Source organism: Mobula hypostoma, chromosome 4 (assembly GCF_963921235.1).
Source record: "Mobula hypostoma chromosome 4, sMobHyp1.1, whole genome shotgun sequence".
Classification (NCBI taxonomy): Eukaryota; Metazoa; Chordata; class Chondrichthyes; order Myliobatiformes; family Myliobatidae; genus Mobula; species Mobula hypostoma.
This window is the reverse complement of record NC_086100.1, coordinates 164,153,447-164,175,677: the sequence shown is the minus strand read 5'-3', so window position 1 is coordinate 164,175,677 and position 22,231 is coordinate 164,153,447. Positions and strand designations below refer to the sequence as shown.

The 22,231-nt window shown below is 42.3% G+C and overlaps 1 protein-coding gene across 7 annotated transcripts in view; it reads right to left on the bottom strand.

Moving 5' to 3' along the window:
* Positions 1-22,231, bottom strand: part of bmpr1ba (bone morphogenetic protein receptor, type IBa) — a 602,440-nt gene that overhangs the window by 290,645 nt on the left and 289,564 nt on the right. For 2 of the 7 annotated variants that reach the window (XM_063046868.1, XM_063046869.1), the window contains exon 3: positions 12,933-13,092. The exons of 3 other annotated variants lie outside the window; for them this stretch is intronic. In XM_063046868.1, coding sequence (XP_062902938.1) covers positions 12,933-12,971 — 39 coding nt within the window. In that variant the 5' untranslated portion in view covers positions 12,972-13,092. Of the gene's footprint in view, positions 1-12,932; positions 13,093-15,481; positions 15,585-22,231 lie in introns of those variants that run through there. 2 more of the 7 variants (XM_063046867.1, XM_063046874.1) reach the window with 2 other exon arrangements.

The following is a 22,231-nucleotide window of genomic DNA, read 5'->3' as shown; positions in this document are numbered from 1 at the left end:
GCATTCCTCACTGGCTGCTGGTAGTGCCTGGTGTTTATAAACAAAACAACCTCTGAGCGGGACGGGCAGCTCCTTCTTTTTACTTCAAGTTTCTTCTGTACATCTTTGGTTGACAAAAAAAATCAATCAAGCTTTTAATTCTAAATTCTGAATAAAGAGCAGCCTTCAAATGCGAACAGCATTCAGAAGTGATGGAAAGAATCAATACACCTGTTAAATCTTTGCACTCGGTTTTTATATACAGTTGCATTGCATCTATAGCACAGAAACAAGCCATGTGATTCAATTGGTCTTTTCTAGCCTTCAGCCTCCACACAAGTTTCCACCCATGCTATTCAGTCTAACTAGGTGGCACATTGGCACAGCTGGTAGACCCACTGTATCACAGCACCATAGAACAATGTCAATCCTGATCCCCGGTGCTGTCCGTGTGGAGCTTGCATGCTCACCCACATTCCAGGGATGTTCTGCTGAGCAGGCTAACTGACTATGGTATGTAGGTGAGTGGTATTATCTGGGGGCAGCTGGTGAGAATGTGTAGGGAAAAGTTGGGATTAATGTCGAGCTGGTGTAAATGGGTGATTGATGGTCGGCACAGCATCAACGGGCCAAAAGCTTGTTTTGCTGCTGCATCTCTCCAAGAACTTTCAGTTCCTCTGCCCCTCTAAACTTTGCGATCCCTGGTTCAGTTCAGTTCAGTTTTCGTTTATTGTCATTTAGTAATGCATGCATTACAAAATGATACGATGATCCTCCAGAATGATATCACAAGAAAACACAGGACAAACCAAGACTAAAACTGACAAAACCACATAATTATAACCTATAGTTTCAACAGTGCAGAGCAATACCATAATTTGAAAAAGAGCAGACCATGGGCACGGTAAAAAAAAGTCTCAAAGTCCCGATAGACTCATCATTCCATGCAGGTGGCAGAAGGGAAGAACTAACACTCTCCTCAAGAGCCACAAGGTCATGGCTTCGAACTCCTCCCTAAAGCTGACACAAAATAATCTGCAGATGCTGGAGTCAAAGCAACACTCACAACACGCTGAAGGAACTCAACAGGTCGGGCAGCATCCATGGAAAAGATCGGTCGACGTTTCCACGGATGCTGCCCGACCTGCTGAGTTCCTCCAGCGTGTTGTGAGTGTTCTCTAAAGCTGACAGTGATGTGCAGTCTATGCTGAAGCCCTGACTGTACACTCATGTGGAAGGAAAATTTAAGCAGAAGTAGGGAAGTTACCACCAGTGTCCTGCCCAATCAAAATTGCTGATGGTGATGACCAGACACTGGTCAGACCCTTGTGAGAACTGTCTGCTCCTGGATTTCACAGAAACTGCATCTCCTTCAGGTACAATGGTGTTGATAAGTTCAAAGTAGTTCACTGGCATAAAGTGCTCCGGAAGTGTGCTGAAGTATTCAGTTGTTATTTCCACTTATGTGTATTCTATTTTTTAAAAAAATATTCCTTGTTAGAATGGTTTTCACACCCTCATCATGCTCTGCATGAACATGTACATCACGAGCAACACCCAAACTGCTGGAGGATCTCAGCGCATCAGACAGCATCTGCAGGGGAAAATGAACTTTCAACGTTTTGGTTTGAGATTCTTCACCTGGACCCTTCACCAGCAACCCGAAACACAGACAGCCCACTTCCCTCTACAGATACTGCCCGCTACTAATTTTCTCCAGCATAACACACACAAGAAGCTGGAGGAACTCAGCAGATTAGGGAGCTTCTATGGAGAGGACTAAACAGTCGACCTGACGAAGGGTCTTGGCATGAAACATCAGCTGTTTATTCATCTCCGTAGATGCTGCCTGGCTTAATGAGTTCCTCTTGTATTTTGTGTTTGTTAATCTGGATTTTCAGCATCTGCAGAATTTCTGTGTTTGTAAGTTCCTCCAGCATCTTGTATATTGCTCCACGTTCCAGGATCTGCAACCTCTTGTGTGTCCATTTTTATCTTGACTTTTCTAGTGGATCTACCAACTCTTATTTCATAGTCGCCAGTCCTATTTGGGAGATTCCTACAATTGAGGATACTTTTCCACTGTTATAGAACTCTCAACAGATTTCCCATCACAGTTTTCTAGAGGGAAGAAACACAGCCTTTCATTCTAGTGCATTCTCTCACTTCTTTCAAGTCAAAGTCGAGTTTATTGTTTTATGTCCACGCACATTCAGTACATGCTCAAGCACAATGAAAAATTTATTTGCAGCAACATTGCAGGCACATAGCATAGACTTTGCATGCCTATAGCAACATATATACGGTTATCTTCAAATGCATTTAAGCTTATTACCATTTTATAATGTTAAACAATTACTGAGATTAAATTATGGCTTCCTTCAACCATTCGATTCTTGAACCAACTAGCACAACTCTAATCACCACAGATTAGCAACACTATGACAACTTTAATCACTTTACACTAAAATGAACCATTTTTCTTTATTTTAATTTGTTCCTTCTTGTGAAGATTGTGTATAATTTGCAACTCTGTGACTAGAGGCATGCGGCAGGGATTGGTACTAGGTTCATTGCTGTTTGTCATCTATATCAAAGATCTGGATGATTATATGGTAAACTGGATCAGCAAATTTGTGGAAGATACCAAGATCGGGTGCATAGCGGATAGTAGAAAGGCTATCAAAGCTTGCAGCAGGGTTAAACTGAATAGAAAAATGGAAGATGGAATTCAATGCAGACAGTGTGGGGTGCTTCACTTTGAACGGCCAAACCAGGTAGGACTTACACAGCGAATGGAAGGCACTGAAAAGTGTGGTAGAACAGAGGTATCTGGGAATACAGATGCATAAGTTCTTGAAAGTGGCATTACAGAAAAATCAGGTTATAAAGCATGCTTTTAGTTCTTGCCCTCTATAAATCGATGTACTGAGTATAGGAGCTGGGATATTAAGTCAAAGTTGTATAAGCTATTGGTGAGGCCTAATCTGAAGTTCCAGTCACCTACCTACAAGAAAGTTATCAATAAGATTGAAAGAGGGCAGAGAAAATTTACAACGATGTTGCTGGGATTGAGGAACTGAGATATAGGTTAAGATTGAATTAGTTAGTAATTTATTCCCTGGAGCATAGGAGAATCAGGGGAGATTTGATAGAGGTATACAAAATTATGAGAGGTATAGATAGGGTAAATGCAAGCAGGCTTCTTCCTGAGATTGGGTGAGACTAGAGGTTATGGGTTAAAGGTGAAAGGTGAAATTTTTAAGAGGCATATGAGAGGACACTTCTTCACTCACAGGGTGGTGAGAGTGTGGAACAAGCTGCCAGCGCAAGTCATAGATGCAATTTCAATTTTAACATTTAAGAGAAGTTTGGATAGGTACATGGATGGAAAGAGTATGGAGAGCTATGGCCCGGATATAGGTTGATGGGACTCGGCAGTTTAAAAGGTTCGACACGGACGAGATAGTCCAAAGGACCTGTTTCTGTGCTGCACTTTTCTATGACTATGACTAATTATAGACTATTTGAACCATCCAGTTTGCTTCACCACTCAATTAACCTCCATTCTCCCATCTTCTCCTCATTACCCTTAACCCCTTCACCAAATAAGAACATTTCAAATATGTTGATATGCTGCCATAAATGTACACAATAACTTAGCTTCCTGAATCCTCCATGGCAATGAATTCCACAGATTCACCACCCTCTGACTGAAGAAATTCTTCCTGATCTCAGTTCTAAAGGGACCTTCCTTTATTCTGAATCTGTGCCCTCTTACCTTAGACTCCACTAATGATGGAAACATCCTCGCCATGCCCACTCTTTCCAGGTTTTTCAGTACCTATAAGTTTTCAAAGGGATCCATCCCCCATCTTCTGAACTCCCTGAAGATAAGGTCTAGACACTTCAAAAGCTCCAGACAGTTTAACCCTGAGATCATTCTTGAGAATCTCCTCTGGACTATCTCCAGGGCCAGCATAAAACACTCCAAAACTGCTTATAATATTACAGATGTGCTCTGACTAATTCCTTATAAAGCCTCGGCTGTTCGTCCTTCCTTTTATATTCTAGTCCTCACAAAATGAATTATTTGCTAACTCAGGGAACCTTCTGTAAAGAGCTGCATACAGAAGTCACACGTGCTGCATCATTGCCATTTTGAGTACTGAGATGACATCCAGCAATTGAAAAACTTTTCCCCATGAAAGTCAAGGAGCAGGTCCAAAAAAGAAAGCTGCTGTGGAGATGAGGGAAACACCGGAAGAACGCCGGTGGCAAACTCCTGTGTGATGCGTTTCCCTTCAAGTCAATAACCCTGAACGGTATGGCGAGTGAAAACAGCGTCAGCCGAGAAAATGTTTTTCTTGGGGTGTAGGAGACTGAGAAGTTATCTTATAGAGGTGTATAAAATCACTAGGAGCATAGGGAGAGAAAGCACTTTTCCCCAGTGTTGGGGAATCAAAATCTAGAGAGCATAGGGTTAATGTGATAGAAGAAAGCATTAACAGGAACCTGAAAAATAATTCAGCCCCTCAACTATTTTCATATTTTATTGTCTCATTTTCTAAATTTATGATATATTGAAAAAGGATATTTGAGCTAATCTACAAAACACTGTGCATCATGTCAAATCAAAAGAATTCCAAAACGATTCAACAATTTACAAAAAATTAAAAACCAGAATTGTAAGGCTGAAAAAGAATTAATCTGATGCAATGTATATATAACCTTACCAACTCACCCAATTTGTTGATTTAGAAAATTGGAGGATCACCTTTTGTCAATGAATTTATAAGAATAAATATCCCCTCTCTCTGTAAGGTCCAACAGTATGCAGATTTTCAACAGACCAAATCAAAATGATGACAAAAGAGCATTCATGACATGTCAGGAAAATGATAGTAGAGAAGCACAAATAAGGGGAAGGGTACATGAACATCTCAAAGGCTCCAAACATACCTCAGAGATCAGGGCAGTACTTCATGAAAAAATGGAAAACATATGAAACCACAGTATACTGCATAGGTCAGGCTGCCCCTCTAAACTTAGTCATTGGAGGAGAATAGCACTTGACTATGAGGTCAGCAGTCAACCTGAGTGAACTGCAGAAGTCAATGGCTGCAAATGGAGAAGTTGTTCATGGCTCAACAATCTCTAACAGCATTTATGGAAGAGTGGCAAGGAAGAAGCCCTGGCTAAAATAAAGTGCATCATTGCCTGTAAAGACTTCGGAAAGCGTCACTTAGAAGATTCTGTAAAAATATGAAAGATCATGTGGTCGAATGAGACTAAAGTGGAACCTTATGGCCTCAACACTAAGTGGTATGTGTGACGTAAATCTAATACTGCACATCAGCCAGGTAACACCATCACTACTGTAAAGTATAGTGGAAATAGCATCATGATATGTGGATGCTTTACAGCATTAGGGACTGGAAATCTGGTCAGGATTGATGGGAAGATAAAAACTGCTAAATACAGAGATATCCTGGATAAAAATTTGCCAGCCTCTACCAGAAAGCTTAAACTGGGAAAGAAGTTCATCTTTCAGCAGAATAATGACCCAAAATACACTGCCAGAGCAACCATGAAGTCAAAATCCCTGGTTCTCATACTATAAATGGAACGAGCTATCAGAGGAAGTAATTGGGGCAGGAACAATAACAACCTTTAAAGGACAGTTGGACATGAATTGGAAGGTTTTGAAGATTATGGCCAAACGCTGGCACATGGGACAGGGATTGGCATCTTGGTCGGCATGGACAACTTGTTTCCATGCTTTTTGACCCTGTGATTCTAAATGATCAGTATCAAAGGTTTATGAGATGTGAAGGGAGAGCCAGTGATCAGGTTTCCACTATCCTGACCACTGAAGACCTGAGCAGCTGATGTTGTGCACAAGACTTCAAAGCATCCAAAGTAGGTTCTTCAGTTCCTGTATCAGAGTCAATCTCCTCTCAATGTGGTCATGATTTTCCTATGAATGATCGCCTGAGGTCACAAGACGTACAGAGCAGCGCTAATTCATGGTGGCAATGAAGAAGATGTCAGAGTCAGAATCAGAATCAGCCTTATTATCACTGGCACGTGTCATGAAATTTGTTAACTTAGCAGCAGCAGTACGATGCAGTACATGATAATATAGAAAGAATAAATTCAAAAATAAATTACAGTAAGCATATATAGATTGAAATAGTGCAAAAACAGAAGTAATATATGTTTTAAAAATTGTGTTCATGGGTTCAGTGGGGATGGCAGATGGGAAGAAGCTGTTCCTGAATCACTGAGTGTGTGCCTTCAGACTTCTGTACCTCCTACCTGATGGTAACAGCGAGAAGAGGGCATGCCCTGGATGATGGGAATCCTTAATAAGGGATGCCACCTTTCTGAGGCACTGCTCCTTGAAGATGTCTTGGGTGCTATGGAGGCTAGTACCCAAGATAGAGCTGACTAATTTTACAGCTTTCTATAGCTTCTTTTGGTCCTGTGCAGTAGTACCCCCATACCAGACCATGATGCAGCCTGTCAGAATGCTCTCCACCATACATCTAGAGAAGTCTGAGTGTTTCAGGTGACAAACTAAATCTCTTCAAATTCCTAATTAAATATAACAGCTGTCTTGCCTTCTTTACAGCTATATCGATTTGTCAGGACCAGTTTAGATCCTCAGAGATCTTGACATCCAGGAACTTGAAACTGCATGGATTTTAGCCAACTACCTCAGTAGGTCTATGACCAATGCCCAGTAAACATCAGCCATGCTGAGACGAATCAAGCATGCAAGTGCCTGGGCTAATTTCCTGATGGGGACTTTTCACCAAGTGTGGTATCTATTCCTTCTGAAATTGTGTGATTTGTACACAAAAAGTGTGCAAATGGATCCAATTTCTAGTGTAAAGAGTCTCAGTAAACTTCTAAACCTCTTTTCAACTACATTTTGCATCAAAGCACAATGCAATTGCAAAGACTCTTCAGATTTCTGCAGAAAAAAGAGTCCAGATACCTGCTCTGCAGGGTACCTTGACATTTGGGTATTTTTTAAAAACCTGTCTTTCTATTCCTGGAACAGCCTTGTCCACAAATCAAACACTCAAATAGTCTTTATTAGTGGATAAATTATGTTCTCTCTCGAGTCATTTTATTTATTTTCCTTTCCAATACTTCGAATAATATTTCATGACATTGAAACACAATTTTTTAATTGTGGTTAAAACCCTGAAATTTCACAGTGCAGTTATCTGGAGTTTAATACAAGGAAGACCGCCAATAAGTATCTGGTTCTGAAGCATAAATGACCCTGCAAGGTTGCAGCCTTTGTGATAACACCATAAATAATACAATGTCCATGTAAAGTAATTTTGCAGCCACAACATTGTTTGGTTTCTCAATGCATGTACCTATTGATACTGGACATATGGTGCCTTATCACACAATATCACTACCTTGGAGAATGAAGTTTATAATTGGAATATTGTTTTTCTCCCCTCATTCAAGGATTGCTATATACAGCAATTGCAATTTGTTGACACAATCCACTTCTAGTCACTGACAGCTTGCAAAGATCCAGTTCCTTTTGTAGCCAACATACAAAAGATCTGGAGGATCACAGCAGGTCAGGCAGCATCTACAGAGGGCAACGTACAGTCAACATTTTGGGTCAGGATTGCAAAGAAAGAGAGGAATTAGCCTGCATAAAATGATGAGGGGAGGAATGGAACAAGAGCTGGCAACAGGTGGATCCAGGTGAGGGAGTGGAGGAGGAGAAGTGAGCAGCTGAAAAGTGATGCGTAGAACTAACGAAGTGCTGAAGAAGATGGAAACTGGTAGGATGGTGGACCATGTATTATTTCTGTAGGGAGTATGTAAAGTTATCCCACTGTACAATAAATGTAGCAAGTCTGTAGTTCAAGAATGCACCGGCAAACAACACTTCCTCGGGCGACATCTTTCAGATAGTCCACGAAACTCTATTTCACTTCTTCTACGTCTTCCCCTTATCTTAAATGTGTTTCTGATACTGTTAGAGCTGTGATTAACAGTTTGTAGATCGACTGAGCCATCTAATGCTCTGCTGTCTCTGAGAAAATTCCAGCCTCGAGATGAAGAAGCTTAGAGATGGGACATGAGCCCATGATTGATTCCATTTCTCGCCAATTAAAGTATCAAGGAAGATTGAAACATAGAGGTGAATGCAGAGTCAAGCGAGAGTTCAGCATCAAGTACTTGCCTCGTTGCTCCCAAGGGAAGGTATCTGTATGTGATGGGTCGCTTGCTTACTGCTCCTGAAGGAAGGTTTCTGCATTCGAATGCTCACTCTTTCTCTCCAGATACTGGTAGAGGATGTTACTGAAGTTCTACGATTCATGGATTGGTCTGTGGACTGTAGATTGAATTGGACTTTTCAGTTTAATGTTTTTATATTCTGTTTTAGCCCATTCTTTCTGGTTGCCATTTGGTGTGATTTGTTAGTTTTTTTGTGTGTGTGGGGGGGGCTGGTTGGGGTTTGGGTTTTGATGTTCTTGCCACTTGCGCAATTTGTTTTTCCACATGGGGGGGTGATGTTCTTGTTGATGTTTCCGTAATTTTTTTGCGCGGGGGGCTTGATGATCACATTGCCATTTGCAAGATTTGTTTTTGTTGTGTGGGGGGTGGTGGGTTTGCTGTTTTTCTTTGAACGATTTCCAAGGTTTTCTTTGTTTCGTGGCTATCTGTAGATGACAAATCTCAGAGCTGTATACTGCATACATACTTTGATAATAAATGAACCTTTGAAACTTTAATAAATATAGATATGTGTTCTAAAAACGGAGCTGAAGGATGGATTCAAGTTTCCATTCAGTTGAAAGAAACATCTGAGAAGCAAGTCTTCTCGGCCTCTTCTGTGCTTCAGTGTAAATTCTAATGAGATTCCCTCAACTTGGAACACATCCATGCACTAAAGAACTGTCATAGCTTATTCTTCACAGGCATCACCTGAAGTGGATCTCCAAAAAAGTTTCTACAACATTGGATATGCTGTCTCTGACAATTCCTGATGAAAAGAAAAAGGCTTGGATTCTCAATGTATCTTCCCCTGACAGGATCGTTTGGTAAAACTGTATGGGTGTACAGAGTAACAACAAATCACACAGCATATGCAGAAGCCATTCCACTACTCCTCCTGCCCTCCTTGCCATTCAGCCTGCTCCAGGTCCTTCGGACAGTTAGTCCCACTGATACCTTTCTCCACAGTACTTGTTTACTTACTAATTGATTTCCTATATCAATGATATTGATATGTCTGAAATAAAGAAATGGCGTCATATCTTGGTTTGGCAACCGCTATGCCAAAGATTGTAAGGCATTGCAGAGAGTTGTGAAGGTAGCCCATTCTAGCACGCAAATGCACCTCCCATCCAGTGACTCTATCTAAGTTTACTGCTATCTTGGGAAAACAACCAATGTAATCAAGGACTTTCGCACTCTAGTCATTATCTTGTTTTTCCCTCACCCTCATCGGTCAGAGATATAAAAGCTTGGAGCCACAAACTACCAGGTTCAAGGACAATTTCTATTCCACTGTAATCAGACTCTTGAATGGACCTCTCATACACAAAAGGATGAATCCCTGATCTCCCAATCTATCTCACCGTGGGCTTTACACTTTATGTCTATCTGTAAGATACATTTTCTATAACTATAGCAATGTATACTGCATTCTGTTACCTTTTCACAATCTCTATGTCATTAATTATGGCATAATCTGTCTGGAAGGCATGCAAAACCAAAGGAAAAAAACAGTGTATACCAGTACATGTGACTATAATCAACAAATAAATATAATATGGATAAATCTTGGAACCTGTTGATTTGCTCAACAATAAGACATTTTCCTGTCAGATTACTCTATTATATTTTAATGATCTCTGGAACTGAATGAAAAGTGTAAGAATAAATGAATTCAACATTTCTACACTGCCAATATGAAACCTGCGTTCAAGTCATTTTGTATTAAGAACGGGAGAAGGAATGTTGGAGTATCTATTCTCTGGATGCTGTACCTTTGAAATGTCCTTCCTTACTACCTTTGTTGATTTTACCAGTAAGGCTGTTATCCATTGCTGTGCATAGATACTGTGCAGTGAGGGATGAATTTGTTTATTCACCTTGTAGTAGAACTGCATCATTCGTTCCTTTTCCAAGAATAAACCAGATTAAGAATTACTGACAAGAGAAAATCTGCAGATGCTCAGCAGGACAGGCAGCATCTATGGAAAAGAGTAAACAGATGATGTCTCAGGTCAAAACTCTTCATTAGGACTGACAAAGGATTACTGACACTATCTTAAATGTCGCATCCAAATTTGTCTTTATTGGTTAAAAACTAACCCTCTGTCAACATCACTCTGACAGATTATCTGGACATTAATACATTCGTTATGAGCAGATTGCTGCCACCGTTTTGATGTGAGTCTGCCTCAGGTTATGACAGGATTCTGTCCTTGAGAACTATTCCCAATCCAAGCAGTTCACAAGACAGAAATGTGGCCACAAACCAAGTTCCCACATGGCAGGAGATGCCTGCAGATGTGGGTTGTCACATCGGAATAGATAGTCTAGAGAATTTATAATCTTGCTTTGGCATGCTTAGTAATAAAGCTAATATTAACAAATTCAGCTACAGCATATGCTGGGCTAATAATGAAATCCTTTTAAAGGATTTTACAGCAGATTGTCTCTAGATAGGATGTGCAAAATGTGTATCAATGTATTAAGTAGTATAGATTCTTCTTGGGTTCTGTGTGGAAAAATTCCAGCTAGTGTCAAGAACTGTCACATGCAGCCCTGCAGGAGTTACCAAGTCCATCCCACTGGTACACTCGTACACCTGCTCAATAATGCAAATAATCTAATTAACCTATCATGCGGCAGCAACTCAATACATAAAAGCATGCAGGCATGGTCAAGATGTTTAGACCAAACATCAAAATAGGGGAAAAAATTATGATCTAAGTGACTTTGACTATGGACTTGTTGGTGCCAGATTAATTGGTTTGAGAATCTCAGAAACTGCTGACCTCTGGGTCTTTTGTGCACAACAGTCTCTAGAGATTATAGAGAATGGAGCAAGAAACAAAAGAAAAAACATCCAGTGAGTGGTTGTTCGTGAGTGGAAATGCCTTGTTAATGAATGAGATCAGAGGAGAAGCTGATAGGAAAGCAACAGGAACTTAAATAACCACATGTTACAACAATGATATATAGAAGAGAATCTCTGGACGCATAACACATCAAACCTTGAAGTAGATGGGCTACAGCAGCAGAAGATCACAAACATACACTCTGTGGTTCCTTTATTAGGTACTGGAGATATCTATTAATATCTATTAATCTATTAATAGTACAGACAACTATCTAAATGGGAAGAAATTCAAACTTCAGTGGTGCAAAGGGATTTAGGAGTCCTTGTGCAAAACTCCCAGAAAATTAATCTACAGGTTGAGTCTGTCGTAAAGAAGGCAAATGCAATGTTGGTATTTATTTCAAGGGGAATAGAATATAAAAGTAAGGAGATAATACTGAGGCTTCATAAGACACCGGTCAGGCCGCACGTGGAGTATGGTCAACAGTTTTGGGCCCCATATCTCAGAAAGGATGTGTTGTCATTGGAAAGACTCCAGAGGAGGTTCACAAGGAAGATTCTGGGAAGGGGTTAACATATGAGGAGCGTTTGGTAGCTTTGGGCCTGTACTCACAGAAATTTAGAAGAATGTGGGGGGATCTCATTGAAACCTACCGAATGTTGAAAGGACTAGATAAGGTGGATGTGGGGAGGATGTTTCCTATGGTGGGGGTATCCAGAACTAGAGAGCACAGCCTCAAAATTGAAGGGCAACCTTTTAGAACAGAGGTAAGGAGGAGTTTTTTTAGCCAGAGGGTAGTGAATCTGTGGAATGCTCTGCCTCAGACTGTGGTGGAGGCCAAGTCCATGGGTATATTTAAAGTGGAAGTTGACAGTTTCCTGATTGGTCATGGCATCAAAGGTTATGGCGAGAAGGTAGGTAGGTGTATGGGGTTGAGAGGGATCCAGGATCAGCCATGATGGAATGATTCAATGGGCTGAATGGCCTAATTCTGCTCCTATGTCTCACGGTCTTAATGTGGCCATTGAGTGTATAAATTGAGCATTTGTAAGCTGTGGAGGACCTGTATTACAACAGTACTGCAACAGGAGAGTAACCTATTGGCTCCAGATTCTTAGGCTGTGACAGGTGCTACTTTAATGTAGATTCTTTATTTCTGACGCACCATGATCATTTTCACAGGAGATCAGTTCGTAACTAAATAGATATTGTTCCTAATCCAAATCTCTTCCATCAGTGCTGCATAGTGCAGCAGAAGTGTACCTAAAAATTCTCAATATTAATTAATCACAGAAAATGTCCACGGGTGCTCTTTGTCTCAGCTCTATCCTCTCGAGCAAGCCCCAAGTCCTTCATGAATCACAAAATTACAGCACAGGGGACCATTTGACCTATCAGGGCTAAGCCATCTCTTAATAAAAAATCCCATCTGCCTGCTCCTTCTCTTACTCTTGCCAGTGCGACCTGATTCTCTTTTAAAGCCTTGGTTGACCCAGTCTCTGTCACCCTTAGAGGTAATGGAATCCAAGTGATCACCGCTCTCTGAGTCAGGACCTCTCATCTGCCTGGATCTTTTGCCCATTATTTTGAATCTACATCCTCTGGTCCTTTAACTTCCTGCTATGGTAATAGATTTCCTCCATTTATCCCCTTTTGAAAGCAGTAGATCGTTATGTTTAAATACTAGTCCTCTTGAGATGTATACTAGCATTTATAACGAAGAGAAGAAAACCAAACCCTGTTGCATCCCACTCGTTACATCTTTAATTAGAAGATTCATTCATGCTCCTCTCTGTAACCAGTATTGCATCCACACCAATTTGTTACCCTCTGCAGCTGAGTTGTAGATGTGAATTCCTCCAGCATTTTGTGTTGCTCTGAATTTCTAGCACCTGCAGAATCTCGTGTTTACCCTCTGCATCATTTTCTTTCATATATATGGAGAAAAGTGCAAAGCACTTCAGGAACTCAGTGGGTCAGTCAGCATCTATGGAGGGAAACAGACAGTCAACATTTCAGGTTCAGCCCTTTCTAACAGGACTGTACAGATTAGATTCAGGAAGCACGTTCCCATTGGTAAGAAGGCCAGAATCAAGGATGACAGTGTAGGGTAAGAGGCATCCACTTGAGAATAGTAGTCAAACACTAGAGGACATAGCTTTAAGGTGAGAGGAGGAAAGTTGAAATGAGATGTGCGAGGCAAGTTCACTTACACAGACAGTGGCAGATGTTTGCAATGTGCTGGCAGGGGAGGTGGAAGCAGATATGATTGAGGTGTTAAAAAGACTTTTGTTTAGCCACATTAACAGGCAGAAAATGGAGGGATATAGATCATGTGCAGGCAGAAGGGATCACTTTAACCTGTCACCATGATCAGTACGAACATGATGGGCTGAAGGGCCTGTTCCTGTGCTGTATTTTTCAATGTACTATGTTCTATGTAAGACTGGGATGAGAAAAAGTATCTTCCCTGCCACTGAAAGTTGAAGCCAAATCATTACATTTATTTAAGAGTTGGATATTGTTCTTAATGCTAAGGGAATCAAGGGATATAAGGAGAGAGCTGAAATGGGGCACGAAATTTGAATGATCAGCCATAATCGTGTTGAACGTTGGCACAAGCTCAAAGTACTCACTTTCCATGTTTCTATGTTTTGATAAGGCACCTTATCAAATTCTGTCAGGAAATCTAAGTATACTGCATCCACTGGTTGCCCCTTAGACACATGTTAACATTGGCAAGCAGACCCAGCTCCTTCAGTCCAACTAAATCCCTCAACTCTGAATCCATTGTCACAAATCCTTTCTGCATCCTCTCTCAGGTCCTCACGTCTTCCAAAGGTGTGGTGACCAGAACTAGACACCATATTCCAGTTTCAGACTTTAATAAAACTTAAACACAACTTCTCTGCTTTTATAATCTATTTCTAGGAAGCCACAAGCTCCACAAATGGCTCCCTCCACATGTCCTGTGCTTTTAACATTTATTGGCAATTCATTTCCATAGATCATGTAATGGCAGATCCCTGCACATCTGAGGGCAGTGCATTGGCCTTTGTTATTGAAGCAAGAATCTCCTGGAAAAAACTGTGGAGCAGAAAATATCTCCCACCATCAGGAACATCCCTCGTGCATCTAATCTGTTCAGTCCTGATAGAATTTTGTAGACTGCTGTGAGATCCTCTCTAACTTTTTTAAGCTCTAGTGGCTATAAATAATTATACAGTATTTTGGGGATATATAAATGAACAAGATAATAGTTAAGGATGTTAAACTTCGGTGCGGACAGAAGATAGCTGGTGAACAAGATGACTTGAACACTAAATTTGCCAACAACACAAAGCCTTTTCTTCTGAAGGACAATATTTTCCACTAAGAGTTAATTTCAGTGACATAACCTGCGTGTGCCGGAGCAGTGAAAGATTAAAAGCAATCATTTCTATAGAAGAAATAGCAAGAAATTATCTCCATTCTTCGGTAGACTGGTGGAGGGTAGGGAGAGCTTTTGCAATGGAGCCTCTCCTACTTGACATAAAGCATTTCATGCTGGAGCAAGACCATTCCTCCCCCATCAATTTGCGCATTCGCAAACTAAAGGGAACAGTTTTTTGGTAAATCTTAATGCAATGGCATTGCCCCTTTAAGAAGAGTCAAGTCCTCAATGCAAGGTTGCTCACAACAATAAACAGACTACAAACCAGCTTATAGAATCATTAGACACAAAAGGTCTTTAGATGTAACACAACATAGAGGCTATTGATGGAAAGCAACACTGGGATACGTGTTAGGTACATCAAATATTAATATCCTGGAGTTATATTTGAAACAGATGTTCGAGTGAATAATGCATGTAACAGTAAAAGTTGTAAAAAAAAAACACTGCAAAACAGCAATGAAAAGCCTTGTTCTAATCACACCCACCAGCTGGAGGGAAGCAGACTGATCTGTCCGTGGGAAGGATGGAGGCTGTGATTTCTCTAATGCCAAGCTCTTGATTTTAGCTGCCTGGTGAGGAGGCAGAGCTGATAGCAATTCCCACTTAAAGGGAACCCGAGACAGAGCAAGAAGAAAGACTCTCTTCTCCAAATAGATTTGTTCTCCTTTCTGAAGCTCTGGCACTGGCCAGGAACCAGCCTGAAGGAATTTGGGGCAGGCAACATACATGCCCCTCGCCTTGCCCAGTGCAGGGAGTTGCAGGCAATGCCCCTGTCTGTGACCACCTATTGCCCATTGATCCTGAGCTGCTGTGCCACAGCACCCACCCCTGAAGTGGACACCTCTCTTTCCCTTTCCCAGTGACGGGCTCTGAACGGGATCTTCCACCACCTTTGGCTGGAAGGCAGACAGACCACGGGGAAGAAAAAGGAGCAACTTACTGGTATTTCAGGTTATGTTAGAGTCGATTCCCTCATCTTGCAGGAGCAGCAGAGATCCTAAGCATATTTTGATTTCCTGCAGCTGCATTTGCACATTTTACAAAAAAATGTCTTACCAGCTTGTGAGTAAAGGGGGAGGAGTTAAAGAGGCAGCAAATCATGAAGAGCCTCCTTCTTCAGGTTTTAGTGTGTCAAATGCTTTCCTCCTACTCCCTTGAACAGGGAATGTGACAGTGCTATGTGAACTCATGGAACACCTGATAGCTGAGGAACTATTTCCTGTGAGTTTTTCCTTGCACAGAGTGCCATTACCTTATGTTAAACATTACAGCCATTCCCTACCCTCTGGATCATGCTATAGCTACTTTTTATTGAAATTAAAAATTTTAATTTTGCTATGCAAAATTCTCCTCTCAGTCCTTTTTTTTTTGCAGCTCTATTGACTCTTGTTAAGGACCATTTTAAGCTTTGACTGTCAGAATCTTTCTCCCAGGGTAGAATGCATGTAACAGAAAAAAGAAGTTATAAATAAAACACTTCAAAATAGCAATGGAAAGCCTTGTTCTAGTGGCACCCACCAGCTGGAGGGAGGCAGACTGATCCGTCTGTGGGAAGGATGGTAGCTGTGATTCCTCTGATGCCAAGCTCTTGATTTTGGCTGCCTTATGAGGAGGCAGAGCCGAGAGCAATTCCCGTTTAAAGGGAACCCGAGACAAAACGAGGAGAAAGACTCTCTGTCCTCATTTCTGAAGCTGTGACACTGGCCAGGGACCAGCCTGAAGGAAATCAGGGTAGTAGTATCAAACACTAGAGGACATACATTTAAGCTGAGAGGGGGAAAGTTTAAAAGAGATTGTGTGGGACAAGTTGCTCTTTTACACAGAGGGTGATGGGCGCATGGAACTGGCTACCACCGGTTGTGGTGGCAGTAGATACAATGGTGGCACTTAAGGAGCTGTTTGACACATAAAGATACAAGGAATGGAGGGGTATGCATCACTTGCAGGCAGATTAACTTGGCCTCATGTTTGGCGTAGACATCATGAGCTGAGGGGCCTGTTCCTGTGCTGTACTGCTCTGCATTTGAGCACAGTTCTCTCAGGGACATCTGCTGCCATTGTTTTTGTTCAGCTATCATTCCTCCACATTCTGCCCTTTACCCTATCTCACCATTTTTCTCTTTCCTAGCCTTGTAGCCCACAACAACGTGCAACTCTGCACCCCTTCTTATAAGGAGCAAGGGTAGGAGAGAGAGTGAACAGCTTTTCTTAACGGCAGAGGAATAGGTTTAAATTGAGAGAAAGAGGTTTAGAGATGATCTGAGGAGGAACTTAATCTACCAGAGATTGGTTGGAATGTGGAACTCACTGCCTGAGGGGGTGGTGGGGACAGAGACTCTCAGAACATTTAAGACAAGCATTTTGAATTGCTGAGGTATAAGAGGCTAAGGAGCAAGTGTTGCCGTCCGAACTGGGAACCATGGATGGACACGGACATAGTGGTCCATGATGATGGCTACATGATGATGGCACTCCACCATGTAGGACTGTCATTTCAACTACCTGCACTCCAAACACTGAAATTTCCCCTCCTGAATCTTTCCTCCTTTTAGGAAAGTGGTGAGGTTCAGGATGGGAACTGTTCTTATCTCTGATCATGCATTCCTGGCATCCCTTCGCCAAGAAACTTCAGAGAGTTGTGGACGCAGCTCAGCACATCAAGGAAGCCAGCATCCCTTTCATGGACTCTGTCTATACTTGTAGCTCCCTCAGTAAAACAGCCAACATAATCAAGGAACCCTCCCACCCTAGATGTTCTTTCTTCTCCCTCCTCCCATTGAGCAAAGGATACAAAAGCCTGAAAATACAAAGCACCAGGCTAAAAGTTCAGCTTCTCTCCTGCTGTTACAATACTACAGAATGGACCATTTGTACAATAAGATGGTCTCTTATTTCTCAATCTACTTCATCATGGGCTTGCAGCATGCAGTCTGCCTGCATTGCACTTTCTCTGTAAATACGACGCTATATTCTGCATTGTGTTATTGCTTATCCCTTCCACTACCTTAACACACTGATATCGTGAAATGATCTGTATGGATGGCATGCAAAACAAGTTTTTCACTGTACCTCAGAAGCTGCAACAATAATAAACCAATTACCTTTCTCTGTAAGCAAGAGGCCAAACAAACCCTGCTGACTGTCTGCCTCAAACCAATTCCGTTTCACCCCCCCAACCCAATTGTGTTCATTGCTCCACACTGTTACCCTAGACCTCAATGCTTAAATTGTCATTCCTGTTTTTAAGTCGCCCACCCCAACTCTGTACTCACCCTCTCCCTGCCTCAGTAGTGTGCTGAGAATGGTAAGGGTCTGAGTCTTAGCCTGCCCCCTGTAAGCACGCCACAGGCAGGATCTGGATGTGTAGGTGAAGAGAAATAACCTGCCGGATTACTTATTTATTTAAAGATACTGCATGGAGTAGGCCCTTCTGGCCCTTAGAGCTGTGCCACCCCAGCAACCCCCAACACCACAAGCAACACACATCAAAGTTGCTGGTGAACACAGCAGGCCAGGCAGCATCTCTAGGAAGCGGTGCAGTCGTCGTTTCAGGTCGAGACCCTTCGTCACGACTAACTGAAGGAAGAGCTAGTAAGAGATTTGAAAGTGGGAGGGGGAGGGGGAGATCCAAAATGATAGGAGAAGACAGGAGGGGGAAGGATGGAGCCAAGAGCTGGACAGGTGATTGGCAAAGGGGATATGAGAAGATCATGGGACAGGAGGCCCAGGGAGAAGGAAAAGGGGGAGGGAACCCAGAGGATGGGCAAGGGGTATAGTGAGAAGGACAGAGGGAGAAAAAGGAGAGAGAGAAAAAGAATATGTGTATATAAATAAATAATGGATGGGGTACGAGGGGGAGGTGGGGCATTAGCGTAAGTTAGAGAAGTCAATGTTCATGCCGTCAGGTTGGAGGCTATCCAGACGGAATATAAGGTGTTGTTCCTCCAACCTGAGTGTGGCTTCATCTTTACAGTAGAGGCGGCCATGGATAGACATATCAGAATGGGAATGGGATGTGGATTAGAATGTGTGGCCACTGGGAGATCCCCCAACACCACCAGTTTAACCCTAACCTAACCAAGGAACAACTTACAATGGCTAATTAACCTACCCAGTACATCTTTGGACCGTGGGTGAAAACCGGAGAGCCCGGGGGAAACCCACACATTCCACGAGGAAGATGTATAGGCTCCTTATAGATGTCACCAAAACTGAACTCCGGCTCTGACACCCCAAGCTGCAATAGCGTCGCACTAACCACCGGTGGAAGCGGGATTCGGCTGGATAACTTTCTTTGACTAGCAAAGATACACTGGACCCAATGTCCTGCTTCTACATTATAGATTTCATATGATTTCTACGTAACCTACAATCGCAGTGATCTCCTCTAATTCTGGTCTCCTCACCATCTTGGAATTTAATCACTCCAATACTGGCAGGGTCCTAAATTCTGGAACTCGCGTCCTGAGTCCTTCCTTCTCATTCCTTTACTTTACAACTTTCTTCGCGTTGACCTCTTTGCTCTACATTTTTGGACTTATGGTCTCGTGACAAATGCCATTCAAGGATGCTCCTGAGAAGGAGAAGACCGCCACGTTACTTCCGACACAAGTGCAAGCTGTGCCACATGCAAGGAGAATCCTTGTGAGTAAATGAGAGAGGTTTATGCAGAGAGTGGGGAATAATGAAAACTCAATCTTACAGGGCTAAAAACATCCTTTTTGGTGCCTTCTACACTATGATGTTCCATGAAATGTTGCGTCCTTGATTACAACATTCTGGTACAAGCATGGATCACGTTTGCTATTTTCCGATGCGTGGGCTTTGCACCTTTGCTGTGTTTAAATAATTCCATCTGCTGTATGCCTCTCTGACCCAACAAGCGCTTACTTCATTCATTCTTACATGCTCTCCTGCATTGTGCTATTGCTTATCCCTTCCATTACCTTAATACACTGATATCGTGAAATAATCTGTATGGACAGCATGCAGTATGGAGTGAGAGGTACCCTTGGCTCAGCATTACATGCAGGGAGGGGAGGAGAAGATGGCGGCGCGACGCAGCGCACGCGGCTGCTCCGAATTGATATCGTATTTGTGAAGTAGAATGCCGCGCACAATCCTGATTTGATGGAGACAGTCACAAGAAGCTCGGAGGAACATCTGGAGAAACTTCTGAAATGCCTGCTTAGCTGCCGCTGCTACTGTGCGATCGAGAATCTCCGGAGGGGAAGGCCCCAAATCCTCGGCTTTGCCTATTGCCTGTTGCTGGGGCCGGGGTCGAAGCGCTCGGCAGACATGGTGCTCGGTGTCAGAGAGCTGGTCAGAGGCTCCAAGTTTTCGGACGGATGCAGAGTCGGACTGTGGTCGGGAGCTTCCAGGATGCTGCATTGGTAAGTTTTTGGCGCTGGAAGTTCATGGCAGGAAGAGTTTTCTTCATTCAACCGTCTGCGTGAGATGATAGGACTTTCGAGAGACTTTGAGATTTTTTTTTACCGTGCCCATGGTCTGTTCTTCTATCAAATTACGGTTTTGCTTGCACTGTTGTAACTACATGTTATAATTATGTGGTTTTTGTCAGTTTTTTAGTCTTGGTTTGTCTTGGTGTTTCTGTGATATCATTCTGGAGGAACAAATGGTATCATTTCTTAATGCATGCATTACCAAATGACAATAAAAGAGGACTGCGTGTCCTCATAATCTATCTCAACCCAGGTTATAAACCAGCCCTTTCTGCAGGAGGGATTCTTTGCAAATGGTACTGCAGATCCCTTTGCGCCAAACTGTGGAGGAAGAGTGAAAGAGAGAGGCAGGAAGACTCAGAAATAAAAACAGGAGCTACTTGAAACACTCAGCAGGTCTGGCCGCATCTGTGGAAAGAGGAACGGAGAGTCATAGAGTTATGAAGTGAGCTGTCAGAGGAAGTGGTTGAGGCGGGTACAACAACAACATGTAAGAGACTCTTGGACGAGTACATGGATTGGAAAGGGATATGAGCCAAACACAGGCAAATAGGATGAGCTCAGGTGAGCGTCATGGTCGGCAGTGACAAGTTATGCCAAAGGACGTATTTCCACGCTGCATTATGCTATGACACTAAGTCTGAAGATCAGAGGTACAGCATCATCCAAGATAGAGTGGTCCAGTTCTTATAACAATGGTTTGGTTTGGCAGACAGAAGCTAGTCAGCATAGGACCATTGTATAATCTGAGGTGCAACAGCAACTCATCCTGCACACCCCCATCAAAGTATAGAGTGAGATTTACCCTTGGCTCAGTGCTGTCACAAAGTCTGGGATTGACTACAGAGTCTCGGCAATAAGAGGAGTATTGTACAGTGCAATATGGCCTCTGTATGCAGTCATAGAATCCTGTCTGTTCTCCCAGGTGTCAATTGCCACATTTTCTATATTGACATCAATGGTTCTTTGTTGGCTATAAGGTGCTTTGGGCTCTGCTCTGGTTGTGAAAGCTGCCACAGAAATGCAAATCCTTCATCTCAGAGTAGAAATCAGCATTTTGAGCTTTACCTCTACTTGTGCTCTTACCCTGGCGCACCGTTTCCAAAATCAAACACATTTCCAAGTCACCTGGTTCTTTAGACTCCTCCCAGAAACAAGAGCTTGCAGATGATGTGAAATGCACATCTATTTTGTTGTTAAATCATTGTGTTCATTAGACTCAGTCCTCTATGACCAAGTACCAGGGGAAAGATATCATTAAGCTGGAAAGAGTCTATAGAAGGTGAACAAAGACGCTGCTGGGATTCAAGAGATTGAGTTATGGAGAAAGGTTGAGCAGGTTGGATCTTTCTTCTTTGGAGCATAGGAGAATGAGGGGTGATCTTACAGAGGTGTATAAAATCATGAGCAGCACGGATGGGATCAATGTGGAGAGTCTTTTTTTTCCCCAGCGCTGAACCACACAGTACAGGTTTAAGGTGAAAGGAGAGGATTTAATAGGAACTTGAGATGCAACCTTTTCACTCAGAGGGCGGTCCGTATGTGAAATGAGCTACCAAAGGAAGTGGTTGAGACAGGCATATTAACAAAACTTAAAAGGGACTTGGACAGGTATTGGAAAGGCTTAGAAGGATATGGACCAAATGGGACTAGCCTAAACTGGAATTTTAGTTGGTGTGGATGAGTTTAGCTGGAAGGCCTGTTTCTGTGCATTATTGCTGAAAGATCATTGTACCTTTCAGCAATTTTCATGTAGGTGGAGCCAACAGATACTATGAATAGGTAGCCAAGTTGATGCCCACACTCAAATTATTTAATCAAGATTTTGCACTGTATTTTCCGCAATGTTCGCACTACATGATGATCCAACATTCGGAGACATTATCAATACCCACAAAATGTTGGAAGAACTCAGAAGGTCAGGCAGCATCTATGGAAATGAATAAACAGTCGAAGTTTCTGGCTGAGATCCTTCATCAGGAGACACTGTTGAACAGTATCTGCTTTAAATATCCAGACACTGACCAAATTGAGCCCAAGATGTCTTGGCCCAGTCCTATCCACAATCCTGTCTGAAATGCCAATATCTCATAAGCATGGTATCTAAGTGGAAATTAGCTTCAACCATTCTAACCTGTTCCTGTAACTGATATTCCTCAACTCACTCCAAAGCACAACAATGCTGCTTTCATGAACTATATTTAGATGCAATGAGACATTCTCTGTTA